Genomic DNA, 15,477 nt, shown 5'->3' on the forward strand with positions numbered 1-15,477 from the left:
TTCACTTACATTCTCATTTTCCTTCATGGTGAGGTTCTGGAGTTGGTTGAGGAACAAGTCTCTCTTGGCAATTCGAGAGTCCCGAGTCCCTTCTTGAAGCTCAATGAGCTTGTTCCATAGATCTCTTGCACTAGTAAAAGGACCTACCTTGACTAGTTGGTCCTTGGCGATTCCACATTGCAAGGTGACCATGGCCTTGGCATCGGCTTGTGCTTTGCGGAGTTGTTCGGTAGACCACCTTGACGATTCGAGCTCCTTACCTTCCTCATCTCTTGGTGGTGTGTAGCCTTCCTTGACTGAGAACCACATGGCAATGTCCGTCTTTAGGTAATACTCCATGCGTCCCTTCCAGTACTGGAAATCTGCCCCTTCAAAGTAAGGTGGTCGATTTGTGCTAAAACCTTCCCTCATGGCCATCTCTTTGCTCTTAGGTTGTTAAGCCGGATGAAGAGCTCCAAGCTCTGATACCACTTGTTAGGATCTTGGATGGCTAGAGGGGGGTGAATAGCCTCTTCAAAAGCTAAAACTTAAAGATAAAACTCACACGAGTGGTTAGCGCAGCGGAAAACAAGTTAAGAACAGAATAAGAATAAGAGAAGAAACAAAGCAAACCACAGTGACTCAAGTGTTTACGAGGTTCGGGGATAACTTGCCCCTACTCCTCGGTGTCCGTAAGGTGGACAAGCCGATCTTCGGTAGATCAACCCCGGTGAACACCCGGCTATGAACTTTCTCCTTCTCGGTGGAGTGACCTCTCAACAAAATCTCAACAGGTATGTAGAATATAGCACAAGACTTACTGAGCTTGGTGACTTAGGAGAATGAAAATTAAGCTTACAGTCACGCGAAGGTCAGTGAAACAGAGAGCAAGTCGAGACAGCCGCTTCTCAGCCCCGAGCGTCAAAGCTTTTGCACCGATCGACAGAGAGTGTTTTTTCTTCCCCAAGAACTTCTTCTTAACCCTCTCTTCAACCAGCCTTTTATGTCTCTGCCATCTCTGCCTTTCGCCCGCAACGGATCCCTGCCAAACTGCAGCAAATCTCTGCATCCAGCCATAGCATCGCCAATCACGCTTCTTTCTCATCTGATCATCTGAGCTCACACCAATGGAATTCTGGTCTTCACTGGTGTCTCTGAGCTCCACCCAATCACCATGAGTTGAGCTGATCGATGCCAGATCACCGCCAGATCGCAGCCACGACTTTGCTGCTTTAACAGGTTTACAGTGGAACATAGCAAAAGTCTCTCTGGTATCCTCTACTAATGAAGCTCAATTTGAAATCAACCAATTGCAAATTACCAGTAACCTGCACCTCAAAATCTTGCAGCAGATGGTTAGAAATATTTAGGCAAAAGCAACTTTGAATCAGAAAGAATCAGAGAAAGTGCATGCAAAACAGACTATAGTATGGATCGGTCTGCAGACCGATCCATACTGTCAAATCTCTTTTTCGATCGTTTCTGATCGGTCTTAACCTGATCGGTCCTCAGACCGATCAGGTGTCGCGCGCACAAGCCTGATCGGTCTCCGGACCGATCAGGCATCAATCTGACCGGTCCCGAGACCGGTCAGTATCGATACAGTAGCATACTGAGTATTCGCAGTATGCTACTGAGTTCTCACTGATCGGTCGGCGGACCGATCAGTAACAACACAGTATGCTACTGAGTGTTTACTGATCGGTCCGTAGACCGATCAGGGCACACTTAGTGTCACTGGATCGGTCTGCCGACCGATCACCCGTGCCACTTGTGCCACTGGATCGGTCATCAGACCGATCCAAGGCTGTGATTTAAGAGGCAAGCTTCCAAGCTTGCTACCCTTAATCCTGACAGTCAAGAGACCGAGCTACCGAGCTCTTCTCCGACTATACATGCCAAGTTTCCATACTTGGACTTCCCAATACCAGATGTCCGATCACCCTTGATCCATCTGGATTTTCCCTTGCCTGGCTTCACTCACCAGGACTTTCCAATTGCCTGGTTTCACTCACCAGGACTTTCCAATTGCCTGGTTTCACTCACCAGGACTTTCCAATTGCCTGGCTTCACTCACCAGGACTTTCCAATTGCCTGGCTTCACTCACCAGGACTTCTCCAATTGCCTGGTTTCACTCACCAGGACTTCTCCAATTGCCTGGCTTCACTCACCAGGACTTCTCCCGTGCCAAGCTCCTTGCTCGGACTTTTCCCAATCAGATTAATCAGGTCAACCAAGTCAACCCTGATTTGTCTGAGTTAATTCAATATCTGATTGAAACTTAAATCAGTGTCAACATCAAAACAACATCCAGGTCAGACTGTATCAACACTATGCTCTTCTCTTCTGACTACAAACATTTTTATTGCCAATTCAGTGGTCCACCATATATTAAAAAACTTAAACTTGAGATGTTAACTGTCATTGCTAATGAGAGCAACACTTATGAGATTGTGACTCAATTGTGTGAATATGCTGGAAATGTTGATGTGCCCATTGCAAGGGAGTCAATTTGAGCGGTTCAAGCAAGGCTTCGGGCAAATTCACAGTTTATTAGATGTTTATCTTGCAAAGCAATATCTTATCTTTTGGAGAACAGCAGCAATATGGCTTCTTCTCTACAGGATATTATTGAGTATAATATCTATTCACTTATGGTTACCTGCTTAAATTCGGGGGTAAATTTTCTCTATCATGGAGAGAATGATGCTAACAGAAGAGCAAATCGAAAAAACGATTTTAATGATGCAGACAAAAGCACAAATCGGGAAAATAATTTTAATGATGCGAACATAGAGCAAATCATAAAAGTAATTTTAATGATGCAGACAAAAGAATAAATCGAGATAGCAATTATAATTTTTGTCGAATTTGATATTTAGGATATCTTGTATTTTTATTAAGTTTAGAATTTTTCTTTTTTAAGTATTTCTTTCCTTTGCATATTTAGGGGTTGAAGTCTATACAAGCATCTTGTTTAGTTGTAAAAGACAATTTTGATTAATGCTATTTTTAGCCGCCGTCTCGTCTTTGGAATGTGATGTTTCTCTATTTCATGGTATTCCCCTTCGAATCAACAAGTTGTAGAAGGTTGTTTCCGGTATTCATGCGCGAACCAACAGATTCGATAGTCGCTTCCGGTATTCGTGCACGAATCAACGAAACCGATAGTTATCCGCTGCGTCACTACACAACCTAAATCCAACGACATTCTCACAGGTGAGTGAATAACACGCCTTGATCTTGCGTGGGTAAGGATAAGAAGATTATGGTAGAGAAATATCATTTCCAATTTAATTGCATCCCCTGGTGCAACCAATAATACCTAGAGATCCAAAAGCAAGGGGAAGCCTTCAAAGTTGTATGAGTTTTTAGATTTCACCTAGAACATTAAATTGGAGTAATGTTGAGGATAGATCCGGCAATATAAGGGACCGTGGAACTACCACTCTGTAGCCACAATGATAGAGGATACACAAATTTTCATCATCAACTTCCTCATCTATGGCAACAAGAATGTGATGTTACACTACCAGATCTACATAAAATTGGCTAGTACTACAACATAATTTACATTTGTAAGTTGAAGGTAACCTAGTGCTAAAAACATAATCCAAGTTGATTTCAAAAAAGTTGTCAAAATGATAGTTGAAGATTTTGTTCAAATGGTGTAGACACCTAGCATGGAACACTGTATCTACCTAATGATGAAGGATATTGGTGACCTACCAACCATCAACAAACTAATAAATACAGCTCAAGAGATCATAAGCTGATGAAGAACTACCACCAAGGGGAGCTTTTGTGACCAACTGCCACCAGATTTGCCACAAATTTCATCTTTGTTGGCAACCAAGAGGAAATACAATCTAACATGAAAATGTCAAAGCACTTAACTGGAGGAACCTTTTTTATATTTAAGCATACTTGAGACGCCTCAGTTAGCTATGTGGAGTTTCTACCTCCTATCTTTTCCCCTTTAACTCCATTTACGTGTATTCTTTAACAGCCCTGATGTATCTTTATCAATAATACAACATGATCTTGCAGATCATGTCAGAAGTAAAAAATGGTAAACCTCTAAACTATACAACAGAAGAGGAGGAGAGATAGAGGATCATTCTTCATGGTCAAATTTTAGAACAGATTCAAAGACCATGTAACGATCAAGGTTTGAAACCTCTAAGTCAAGCCAAGCTGAGATTTTGGTCCCTGAGGAACTCAAGACTATGTCGTGCATGCCGACTGCTGTGCTGCTGTGTCGGGTGAAGGGAGGCAACAGTGTATGGACATTGAGGAGGGGAAAGAAGGGCAAGGAGAGGTGACCAGAGAAGGGGCAAGGAGATGAACTTGATTTTGTCACGGCACTTTGCTCACGGAAGACACAACAAGCCGACTGAAAGTGCTTGCAAGACAAGTTCATGAGACAGAAAAGACTTGCATTGCGCCACCGCACAAACAAGATTCCAATGCTAGGCTGTTCTACGTATCAGTAAGTGGGTGGAATGAAATGTTTCATTAGTGTCAATCGGCATGGAACGAACCTTTAAACCTTGATAGCAATTGAATATTAGATAGCATTACTTAGTTAATAGGAGCCGCCTCCCTTCCAAGTCACTCAGTCGAGGAAAGATTAGATAATAAATTTTTCTTCAAATTGATTTCTCCAGCCTTTTAACTCTCTGATTTCTCCAAAATGTGGGCTTCTTCATTCGCTCATATTTCTCCAGCTCTAGTTACTCAGTATGATGTAGATAAAGTTTGGTGATAGCCGCTAGGGCAAGCCAATAAATCGATTTTTTTGTTGGACCAAAGTTTAGGACTTATAAAACTTAAGCCCAACACAAAAAAAAAAGGTTACATTTTAGTTTTTTTTTTTAATTGGGATTTAAATTTAAAAACCCAAACTAAAAAAAAATCATGAAAACCCTACACTATTTCCATGGCGCCTAGAAGATTCAACCAATTAGTCGGCGCCTAGGACCACCTAATCCTACTTAGGCGCCAAGGCCGTTAGGCTGGCCGAGTAGCAAGTTTTCGGTGCGGCTCACTAGAGCTATTTTTAGAACACCTATAGGAGGAAATGCTAAGTGTACCAATATATAGTGTAGATACATGAAAAGAAAAGAAAAGAATCTATATGACTATTATCAAATTAATTATTCTAAAAGGATCTAGTTTATATCCATGAATATTTGATTCTTTCTCAGCATTTAAAAACCAATCTAAACGATTCATCATAGTGGCATGGTATTGGTATCATATGGTCTGACATAATGCTGGGTGGTTGATCACTTAGTCAACCTGGTGTAGGAAAAGGACGAAGAAAACATAAAACCTTTCTTATGCGCGGGACAAGGAAGGTGGGATATTGGATTGAGGTTAATGGGTTAATTAGTTGGTTAGGTCTAATAAATCTGAATCGTAGGTTATATAGGGTGGGTTACTATAATCACAGCCTCTGTTAATCTAGAGGAATGCTTGTGCATTTTGTTCTAGAGGAATCTTAGGTTACATAAGATGGGGTCGTTGTAACTTTCTACATCAGTCTTGTGTCAAGCACTGCATTCCACATTGAGGATATCTTAAAGTGAAGCAGAAGAGGCAATATAGGTCAATGCATCACATAGACTTTGCAGTCAGATTATTACCCTCCCTCATTAGAGCATTACGAAACATAAATTAAATCTCGTGCTTTGCTACCAAAAACGAGTGACATGCCATTCTAGGCGCACACCAAGATAAGGAACAGTATTTAAACAACAACACTTAGTCAAGATGAACAAGTTCCAACAATGTTGAGGAAGTCTTCAGCAAGATTGATAAAGGTTGGCAAGTTGACAAAGCTGATGACATAGGCAAGAAGATAGGCATAGGGGAGGCCTTGGTTGACTACTCAGTGACTTAAAATTATTGTTCTTTCTAGTCCTCTTACTCATCAGTTCATCTTCTTGTTAACCAACTGATATCAGGTTGTAGACTACTAAATACTATCAAGAGGTATAAAGGTAAATATCATGCCGCCAACTGATATGCTCCTTGTTCACTGGTGGTTCCTTGTTAGACCAGTAAATTTGGACTGCAAGCAATGATAAAACATTTTTCTTTCTTATAATCTTTGAAAAAATTAAATTATGTAATACTGCAACCAGTTGTAGACACAGAATCAACTTAGTGAATAAGAAAGATGATTTAGTTCAAGTGAGCAGTGGCAAATAAAAGAACTAACCGGTGTAAGTTCGCCCATAGTTCCAGTTGTCCAAGCCTGCACAGAATCAAATGGTCACATTATAAGTGGAATTGAAATGAAAACTACTAAATCCAAATCTTTATAATTAATATTTAAAAAGCACATACAGCGTTTATGTGAACTGTAAAACTTTATGTTTACATTCCTCCTGTTACAATGGCTGTTATAGAGAACAAGAAATCTGGCAAATCGACTACTAAGTAAATGGACTGAATAATGAGCATAATGACATCATCCACAATGTCACAAATGAAACTGAATAAAGGATAATCTAGCTAATGTAAATTCTAAGCTCCCCTTGAGTCAAAGTATCCTTCTGGAATTTACTAAAAGGGAGATGCTATGTGCTAACTATGGCTGCACTAGATATAGCTTTCTGTCTTGATTGGAGCCTTTATAGATTAAATACTACATCTCACCATTGCCTCTAGGTAGACCTTGTCGAACGACAGTTGGCTTCTTGAAGAAAATGTTGGAGTTGGAACAAATGTCAGCAAATGCTAGCCTTGAGAGAACCTTATCAAAAATATGGATACTAGATTGCGAACAATTAACAATGGAAGTCATCCCCATTCTAATTAGTTATTACAATTTCTTACATTTGTGTTAGGCTCAAGCATCTGACAAAAAATTGTTTCTAAGAAAATGATTCTAGCTTTTTTGTGATTGGCATTTGGTAAACAAAGAAGTAATTTCCCTGAAATAAGATAGCAATTCATCATTTTTTAAAATAAGCTTTTAAAACTATTTTGCTATTTTATTTTTCATACAACTTGGTTCAGCTAATTTTTGCTCACTGCATATCAGTGATGACATCGTAATTATTTTATAGTAAAAAATAAATAAAATATATACGAAATTGGCTAATTATCAAATCTAGCACAGATTTCCATTTTTAGCAAAACCTTAAACATACTTTCAGCTTTGCAAAAGAAAAAATTAAGCTTAATTTACCACATTGTATGAAACTTTTATGAAAAATGATACATTAAATCATATAATGATTCAAATATTTTAAACATAATTTGTTAATAACTTTTTTTTAAAAAAAAAGAGTAAAAGTATCATTAAACTTCAATAATATCTGTTATGAAATTGAAACTATGTTAAATATTCGTTAAAATGAAAATTCATTCAAAAACTGAGAAGTTTATGCCAGATTTTGCAATTTCCCTAAAGAAAATAACAAAATCTTCATAAATATAAAAATAAAAATACATAAAAAAATTTACTTATGAAAAACTAAAATTTATAGATGAATATAATTGACAATGTAAAATATTACCTAGGTTGATGTGTCCTAGGCCATGCAAAAACAGAAAGAAAAATATGTAAACCAAATAAACAACAAATCACCAAAATCTAAATATCAGCGGACAGTATCTTAATTCAAACAGGAAAGAGTTCATCATGCTCCAATGCCCAAAGTTAAAATTCACACTCAAAGCCTCAAGCTTTACAAACTCTCCAGTTTGCCTCTTAACTTTGTCAGTGTTTGTGATGAAGCAATGAATGTAGGAGCACTTTGAAGTTGATAAAAGCCTAAGACGAAGGGAAACCTCACTAGTGAGACTGCAAGGTTAAGTCCATTATTGCCATCCTTACTACCAAATGCAATGTCGGCAGGAGGCAATATCATTAGTAGCATTAAGAGAGTGAGAATGAGGAAGTGGGACAAGTGAGTGGCACACTTTTAAGGGAGCCAATAACAGATCCTGCATTTGGTTGACTCCTACAGTCTGACCTATAATTATATGGGTATGGGTTTGAGTTTAATTGGTTGAGTCATAAACGGGGCCAACATGATCTACAAATAAAATTGGCCATGTTCGGGTTTGATAAATTGGCCCACTTTGACTCATTTAAACATGACCCATTGACCACATTTAAATATAAGTACGCCTGCTTTGACCCATTTTACTATGCAGTTAACCCCTTTAAACATTTATTCATTGTTTGGTATGTTCTTTTAATTTTTCATATGGGTTCACAAATATTGTTTTACGTGGTAGCCTGTGATCCACCTATGATATGAGTCGACACAATCCATTTAATTAAATGGGTTTTGTCGGGTCTGTCCATTTAAACCCTTAACGTGTTTAGGACCATATATTTTGACTTGTTCGTTAACCAGATTATGTTCAGGTCAAAGTTAAATATTTGACTTGTTGATCTGATTTGCCATTTCTAGCTCCTTGTTGGGATTGTCACTTGGGCTTACAATACTGTCATCTTTCTCCTTTGATGTTGTGCACATGCTTCAACTCTCTGGCAACTTCTTGTGCCTCAATGATTGTGCACTATAATGGACCTTCATCAGAAGAAAATTTATTGAGGTGGTTGGTGCATGGGTAGAGTAATGCTTTCAAAGACTTATCATCACCTCTACTTTGCAATTTCTATGCCTCTTAAAGAACCCCGACCTCAACTCTAAACACTGCGACCTCCAACTTGAATTGACTTTTAACGTCTAAAAATATTTTCCTCAAATCTCAAAAAGACAACCAAAAAACAAAGGGTGACTTTGGTTTGTTGACCACTTCGAGTTAATAAGCCAAATCAAAGAGGAACTTGTCATTACATAGTAAAGTTTGAGAGCTTTGAATCTTTTGTATTGTTCACTTTGTTTTGATTCTTTGAAGTAGTAGAATTGTACCATCTTCAAGTTATCAGAAAATGAATGAGAAAGGAGGAGAAAAAAGAAGACTGTTCAACTAATTTCTGTTTCTTGGTCTCTCTGTCTTCTTCTCAACATCCTTGTGTTTGGCTTGCAAGTTCTAAATTTGATTTGGAGGGGTACTTACAACTGGCATAAGAAGGAAAGTGATAAGTGGTAACCGTACTCTTCAATCCATCTTATGTTGATCACATTTTTCTATAATAACAGTTTGTCTGATAATAAATGGTAGAGCATAAGAAGGAAAGAGATAAGTGATAACCGTACTCTTCAATCCGTCTTTATGTTAATCACATTTTTCTATAATAACAGTTTGTTTGATAATAAATGATAGAGCAAGCTAGAACTGTATTAGATTCAACCGTGAAATTTAAACTCTTTTAAATAGTTGTTGAATGATGGAAGAATGGATGGTAAGCAAATCATTAAACGAGACCATAGCTACAATTTGCACTACTCAGGGAGATAGCCACACATGGTTTGTAAAATCGCGATCCGAATCGTAGGATCCTAAGATCCGAAAGCCCTAAATCGATCCGGGATCAATTGGGATCGTATTTTGTAATAGAATCGGAAATGGATCACTAGAATCGTACAATATTATGTGGAATCGGTCGATCTTACGTTATAAATGATTCAGATGCGGCATCGGAACCAACAATCCTCATCAGTGTCTCGGCAGGCAGCAAAAGTTGAGGGGGCACGCGAGAGTGTGTGAGGAGGCGGCACCAGCGGCTTTTGGAGGGGGACAGGGGACACGTGAACGGCATCGCTAGTTTCTCGCAGCTTGCGGCGGCTTGAGGAGGGGGGTGTATGAGGAGATGTCGTCAATGGTTGTTCTCCAACTGCTCGATGGGGAAGAGGAGAGTAGTGGCAAGGCTTCGCATCTCGCACGATAAGGGGAGAGGAGAGCAGCACAGTGTATTGATCCGGAGAGGAGACGACATAGTGAATTCATTTTTAACTTTAGATTTTTGACTAAAACTTTAGATAGTTGATTCAATCAAATCCTAACTTAAATAGGATAGTTTACATAGACTTTCTCAAAGCCTAATTGAATTATCCTATTAAAATATATATAAATTTATTTTAAATTTTAAAAATTATAAATAAATTATATTTATTTATTATATATTTTTTCAACCTATAATTGTTATTAATATCATTAATATTATTATTATTATTATTTTATTTTATTTATTCTAAAAGGAATTTTACTCAAATATCATGTTTTAGTCTTCATTGATCAATTTGATCTCCTATCAAATACTAAATTTTAAGAATTTTTAATAGGATCTTATGATTCTACGATCCGATCCCGATTCCCACCATCGATCTTGCATAGGATCACGATCGCGATCCTGCAAACTATGTAGACACATGTTGGAAGATAGCGTAAGTGGATCATGCTCTCTCTTTAGCAATGTAAATGGATACATCATTGTTCAGTCTGAGATACTATCACTCTCCAACTCAGATGTCATTAAAGGGCTTTTGATATATATATATATATATATATATATATATATATATAGTGATCATGTCTGAGAGTTGAGGTGACGGACGCTGGAGATGTGGCGCTCCTGTTAACCGTGCGTGGACCTCCGATGAGACTAGCCTGCAAGCACAAAAGCGGCAGTGCCGAACCAAGGAGTGGTTCCCCGGCGATGGCCCTCCGACGCTCACATCAGATCTCCGACGAAAGCAACAAGCAAAGAAATGAAAGTGGCAGCGTAACTGTAGCTACAGTAGAATAAGCATACCTTCGTCGAAGCTTGACGTCTTTTATATAGGCCTCCCAGGGTGTGCGTGCCGCTCGGCCAGCTTTTATCTACTAATGGGCCGAGCGGGGTGGCCGCTCGGCTACTTCCACTGTCTAGGCTACTTTCGCTCGGCATGAGTTCAGATACGCCTTGAGTTCCTCGAATGCCCGGTCGCACTCCTCGTCCCACTAAAATTTGGTGGCTCGGCGCAATATCTTGAAGAAGGGCATGCCCCGGTCGCACTACTCAGTGGAAGTAGCTGAGCGACCACCCCGCTCGGCCCATACAGCAGAATTAGTCAAGCGATCGCCCGCTTGGCCCACTAGCAGACAAAAGCTGGCCGAGCGGCCCACTCGCTCGGCTCACTCGCTCGGCCCACTAGTAGACAAAGGCAAGATCGACTGATATCCTCCTCGAGACCTGTGCCGTAGACAGACAACATGGTCGGCGGCATGGTCAGGCAGAGAATCGTACGACGGAAGCTTCCACTGTCTTGTCAGGATATGCTCGGGCTGTTGAGGTATGGTGTCAGGTACACTTTCCTGACACGTCCTATCAGGGAAAGATTTGAGATGTGTGCATGCCTCGAGGAGTGTGCATGCGCACCCTGGGAGGAGCCCTATATAAAGGACCCCAAGCTTCGACGAAGGTATGCTCATTCTACTGTAGCTACAGTTACGCTGCCACTTTCATTTCTTTGCTTGCTTGCTGCTTTCGCCGGAGATCTGACTTGAGCGTCGGAGGGCCATTGCCGGGGAACTACTCCATGGCTCGGCACTGACGCTTTTGTGCTTGCAAGCTAGTCTCATCGGAGGTCCACGCACGGTCAACACGAGCGCCACATCCCCAGCATCCGTCACCTCGACTCTCGGACAGGATCATATAGTATTTTGATTCATTTTTTCTCTTTTAGTGGGAAAATATCTAAAAACAAAGTGCATATCGCATACCCATACACCATGCAATATGATAAGATAATTACATGGCGTAATAACTAAGGTCAAAATTTAGATTTATATGCATTTATGTACAATAACGCAAGTGATAAGCACCTTGAGCATTACCCCAAATTGCCTTTTGATAACTCTTCCTTTTCCAGTGGATACCATAGCCTTCTCTAAGTGCCTAATTTTTATAGATCACGAGGTATAATGATCTTAGTTTGATGATCAATACTTGTGCAAATCATGTAAACTATAGTAATGAACTTAATCGCTTCTAGGAAGAATCTTAAATGGGATGGTCTAATGGTTAGCCTACGAGTTTTGCAACGCATGACCCATGTGTTGTATTGTTTATATCACCAAAACAGCACCATAGAACAGTTCTAAGTTTTTTATATGCACAAGTTAAAATAGGAAAAAGGAACTGCTTTTTGGAAGAAAATATTTTCCATCAGACAAATAGAGTTATGTTAAAGAACCGCAATAAGCTTCCACGAGATATACACGATGGTTCCGTACCCAACAAATAATGGAAGCCAACTCTGTTATGTATTTGTGGCACACCTTCTGGGTTGTCCTGGTATAATCCTAATGTGAAGTTATATATGGTATTTCCAATATGTATTTATCAATGATCTTGAACGACTAAAATGACTAGAGATAGAGTCAAGCAGCAAAAGAAATATAGTAATCATAGTACAGATGATTATCCATATTATGCCAACACAACACATACAATATTAACAATCAACTTGATGATTAACAGGTGTTTGAGGGAAACCACTATCAAACAAAGGTAAACCATGAAGTTGAAAATTTTAATTAAACTTTATGAAAATAAATTCACATATTTCATCTACGGTTTGATGCTTAATTAACTAAATGGCAATTTTCTGTTTATTGATCTACTGGATGAAGTCTAATTAGCTAAATGGTAGGTTACTGGACATTCAGTCACAGCACAAAGCTTGTCAATTAAATGAAGGTTTCTGGTATTCATATACCCATCTAACGGCAAGAAGCTTAGTTAACCAAAACAGCAGATAAGCCATTCTTCAGTCACCTTGATGCTAAGAGAATCAACTAAACACTTCACTAAATTTGACTAAATTTCTGGATGTTAAAGCACATACCTCATCAGCAGCATGGAACTCAGATAGACTTATCCGTCTTTCATGTAGAATTAGGTTTTCCTTAACAACAAGATCCATAACCTGTAATTTCACAGCAGAATGATGAATCTACAATCTACATTAGCTGAAAGTTTCCGCAGAACCAAACTTGTCATGCATTTGTAGAATTAAAATAAAAGGAACACTTAAATATTCACTTTCTTAAGATTGCATGTTAAGTTTTTAAATGATGAAACATGATACAAGTGCATCTTTGAGATAATCGTAATGTTTAAGTATTGATGTTGGTTTATCCTATTTTTCTTAGCTTTTGTTCTATTTCATTTATTTCATCTTAGGATTTAGTAGTCATGTGTCATGTATTTTAGTGAGTTTAGATGGCTGAAAATAGTTTGGGATAAGTGGAGATAAAAGCAAGGATTAAACTCATAGTTTTGATTATCAGTCGAATTGATACAAAATCCGAACTGTACAATTCCAACAGTTCACACATGGGTGCCGAGATAATTTTAAATTAGTTTGCTAACATAATTCCCTTCCACATAGCTTGTATAGTTCCAAATTTGAAAATTAAATGTAGCAATTTTATTTTATACCTAAGCTTTAAAACAATATGGTCCAATCCTTCCCCAGGATCCTATATTGGTCGGAGCTTCGTGCACCGGACTACCTTTTACCTAAGCTTTAAAGTAAAAAAAACGCCTGGCCTATTAACTCTTCTTCTCCGAACATGTACCTCTTTTCTCTGCCAGGCTTCTAAATCTCCACAAATAGCAGAGGATGAATATCCAGATGTGGATCTTTGCCTCGCGATCTTCTTTTGCACATCCTCCTCCATTAGAGTTGGCCAGCAATCATATTGTCTATTGGTTCATAAATATGAAGCTATGAGGTCGAGGATGAAGATCTTCTTCAGGAGGCCCTTCCTTTCTCCCCCACAGGTAAGCCTTTTCCCTTTCCCCTTTCTGCTCAAGCAGCAGAAGGAGATTGTCTTCTTCCTCCTGAAGCATATAAAATCTAAACTGGAAATCAAACTGGCTGAGCTTCTGGTCAGATGAGTGGTCAATTGGTGGAACAGCAAAGGACCGATAGAGGTGTAGCAGTGTGTTCATTTGGCACTTGAGCCTTTTAGAGCTGTCAAACACTCTTGACAAAAATTATTTGATGGCCTAAAGGACTTCAAATCAAGAGAAAAAAAAACATACAGTTATCTTTAGTGGATGTGCCAATTTGGCACAAATCTGAGCCCTTTAAGGCAGTCAAAGTGCTTGATAAACACGAAAGGACTCAACCTAGGGAAACAAAGCATTAAAAAACTTAGGGGGGTAATCGTGGTGAAATGGTGCCAATTTAGCATGAAATTGAACTTTTTAAGGCCATCAAGTACTTATAGCTTCTTATCGTGATTTGGTTTAGGAGAGCAGAGGGGTATATTGGAAAAACAGATGCGCCCTTTGGTAAATACCAAAGTAAGATACACCTTTTTGTGTGATAAATATTAACACTATGATAATTGGGAATATAAAAATAGCAGAAAAATATTTGAAAATAGAAATATAAAACTTACCGTTGCTCGAGTTATGCCTGGAAGGCAATAGTCAGCATGAGGAGTCAAAACATGCCCCTTCTTTACCATAAACTGAAAAAGAACGAATGCATTTTGATTAACTGGATATTTTCTAATAACACCTCAGTATAACTACAGCAATGTCTCACGATGTTTGTAGCATTAGTTTCAGAGACAAAACCATCTTTGTCTAGCATGATAGCGTCCTCTGCATTGGCAAGGTTCCCTTCTATCTGGGAAAAAAAATAGTCAGCTAGACCAAGAACAGGAGACAGAAGAAGTATGATTCAATTTTGAAGGAAAAAGAAGACCTTGGCCAAAATGTTGTTGATCAGATTATTGTGATGAATCTTGGAGTCTATGCTCTGAAAGAAAGGTGCAAAAAGTGACTCTAAGCATACACAAAATACGAAGAAAGAACATATTTGAACTTGCATAATAAAAACTATATACAATGCAAAAAAAGATGGTGCTAATTCGCAATGATCACCAGGATGTTTCCATGAAATAAGTGCTAACTTTTAAGTTGTATGTTTCATTGAAGTTTATTTGCCAAATGACATGAAGCAAACAATCATAAAGCACACTTAATTTTTTTAGCAAAATTAGTAACCTACTTTCAATTGGAAATTAAGGCATTTATTTCTATTTCCTTATAAAACCACAAGATTTCAATGAACAAAGATATAGAATGATACAAGGTTAAAATACCAGTTCTAGTGCCAATATCAATGGTGTGGTGGAATGACAAGGTTCCGGTGCCAACTAGCAAACCATTTGACGATTTAAGATGGTGCTAATTCGCAATGATCACAAGGATAAGTGCTAAGGATAGAAGACGAGGAAAATTGAAAGAAGATGAAAAGAGGATACGAGGAAGAGGATTGAGAGAAACAAGGGAAATAAAATTTATACCAAGTCTAGTGTTTGTAAGATTGTTAAGGAAATTTCATTGTAGTTGATCATGGCAATTCACCAACCTTCGTTAGTAACTGAAGTACAAATTTCATCAGCTAGCATTGGAGTCTGCTTTAACCTAGTATAGTGGTTTCAAGAATGTTTCCATACCAATGGGAAGGAGGAATGGTTCATCTTGCTAGATATTAGGCAAGGCAAACAAAATTATAACCAATGAGACAGACATTGGTTGCTTAATAGGTTTA

At 38.6% G+C, this 15,477-nt stretch overlaps 1 protein-coding gene across 5 annotated transcripts in view; it reads right to left on the reverse strand.

The window, feature by feature from the left end:
* Positions 1 to 15,477, reverse strand: part of LOC122026178 (branched-chain-amino-acid aminotransferase-like protein 1) — a 41,269-nt gene that overhangs the window by 12,816 nt on the left and 12,976 nt on the right. For all 5 annotated transcript variants that reach the window (XM_042584826.1, XM_042584824.1, XM_042584823.1 and 2 more), the window contains exons 14-18: positions 14,626 to 14,679; positions 14,464 to 14,547; positions 14,315 to 14,386; positions 12,748 to 12,828; positions 6,210 to 6,245 (exon numbers count right to left, since the gene is read on the reverse strand). In XM_042584826.1, the coding sequence (XP_042440760.1) occupies positions 6,210 to 6,245; positions 12,748 to 12,828; positions 14,315 to 14,386; positions 14,464 to 14,547; positions 14,626 to 14,679 (327 nt within the window). The remainder of the gene's footprint in view (positions 1 to 6,209; positions 6,246 to 12,747; positions 12,829 to 14,314; positions 14,387 to 14,463; positions 14,548 to 14,625; positions 14,680 to 15,477) is intronic.

The sequence above is a fragment of the Zingiber officinale genome, chromosome 10A (assembly GCF_018446385.1).
Source record: "Zingiber officinale cultivar Zhangliang chromosome 10A, Zo_v1.1, whole genome shotgun sequence".
Classification (NCBI taxonomy): Eukaryota; Viridiplantae; Streptophyta; class Magnoliopsida; order Zingiberales; family Zingiberaceae; genus Zingiber; species Zingiber officinale.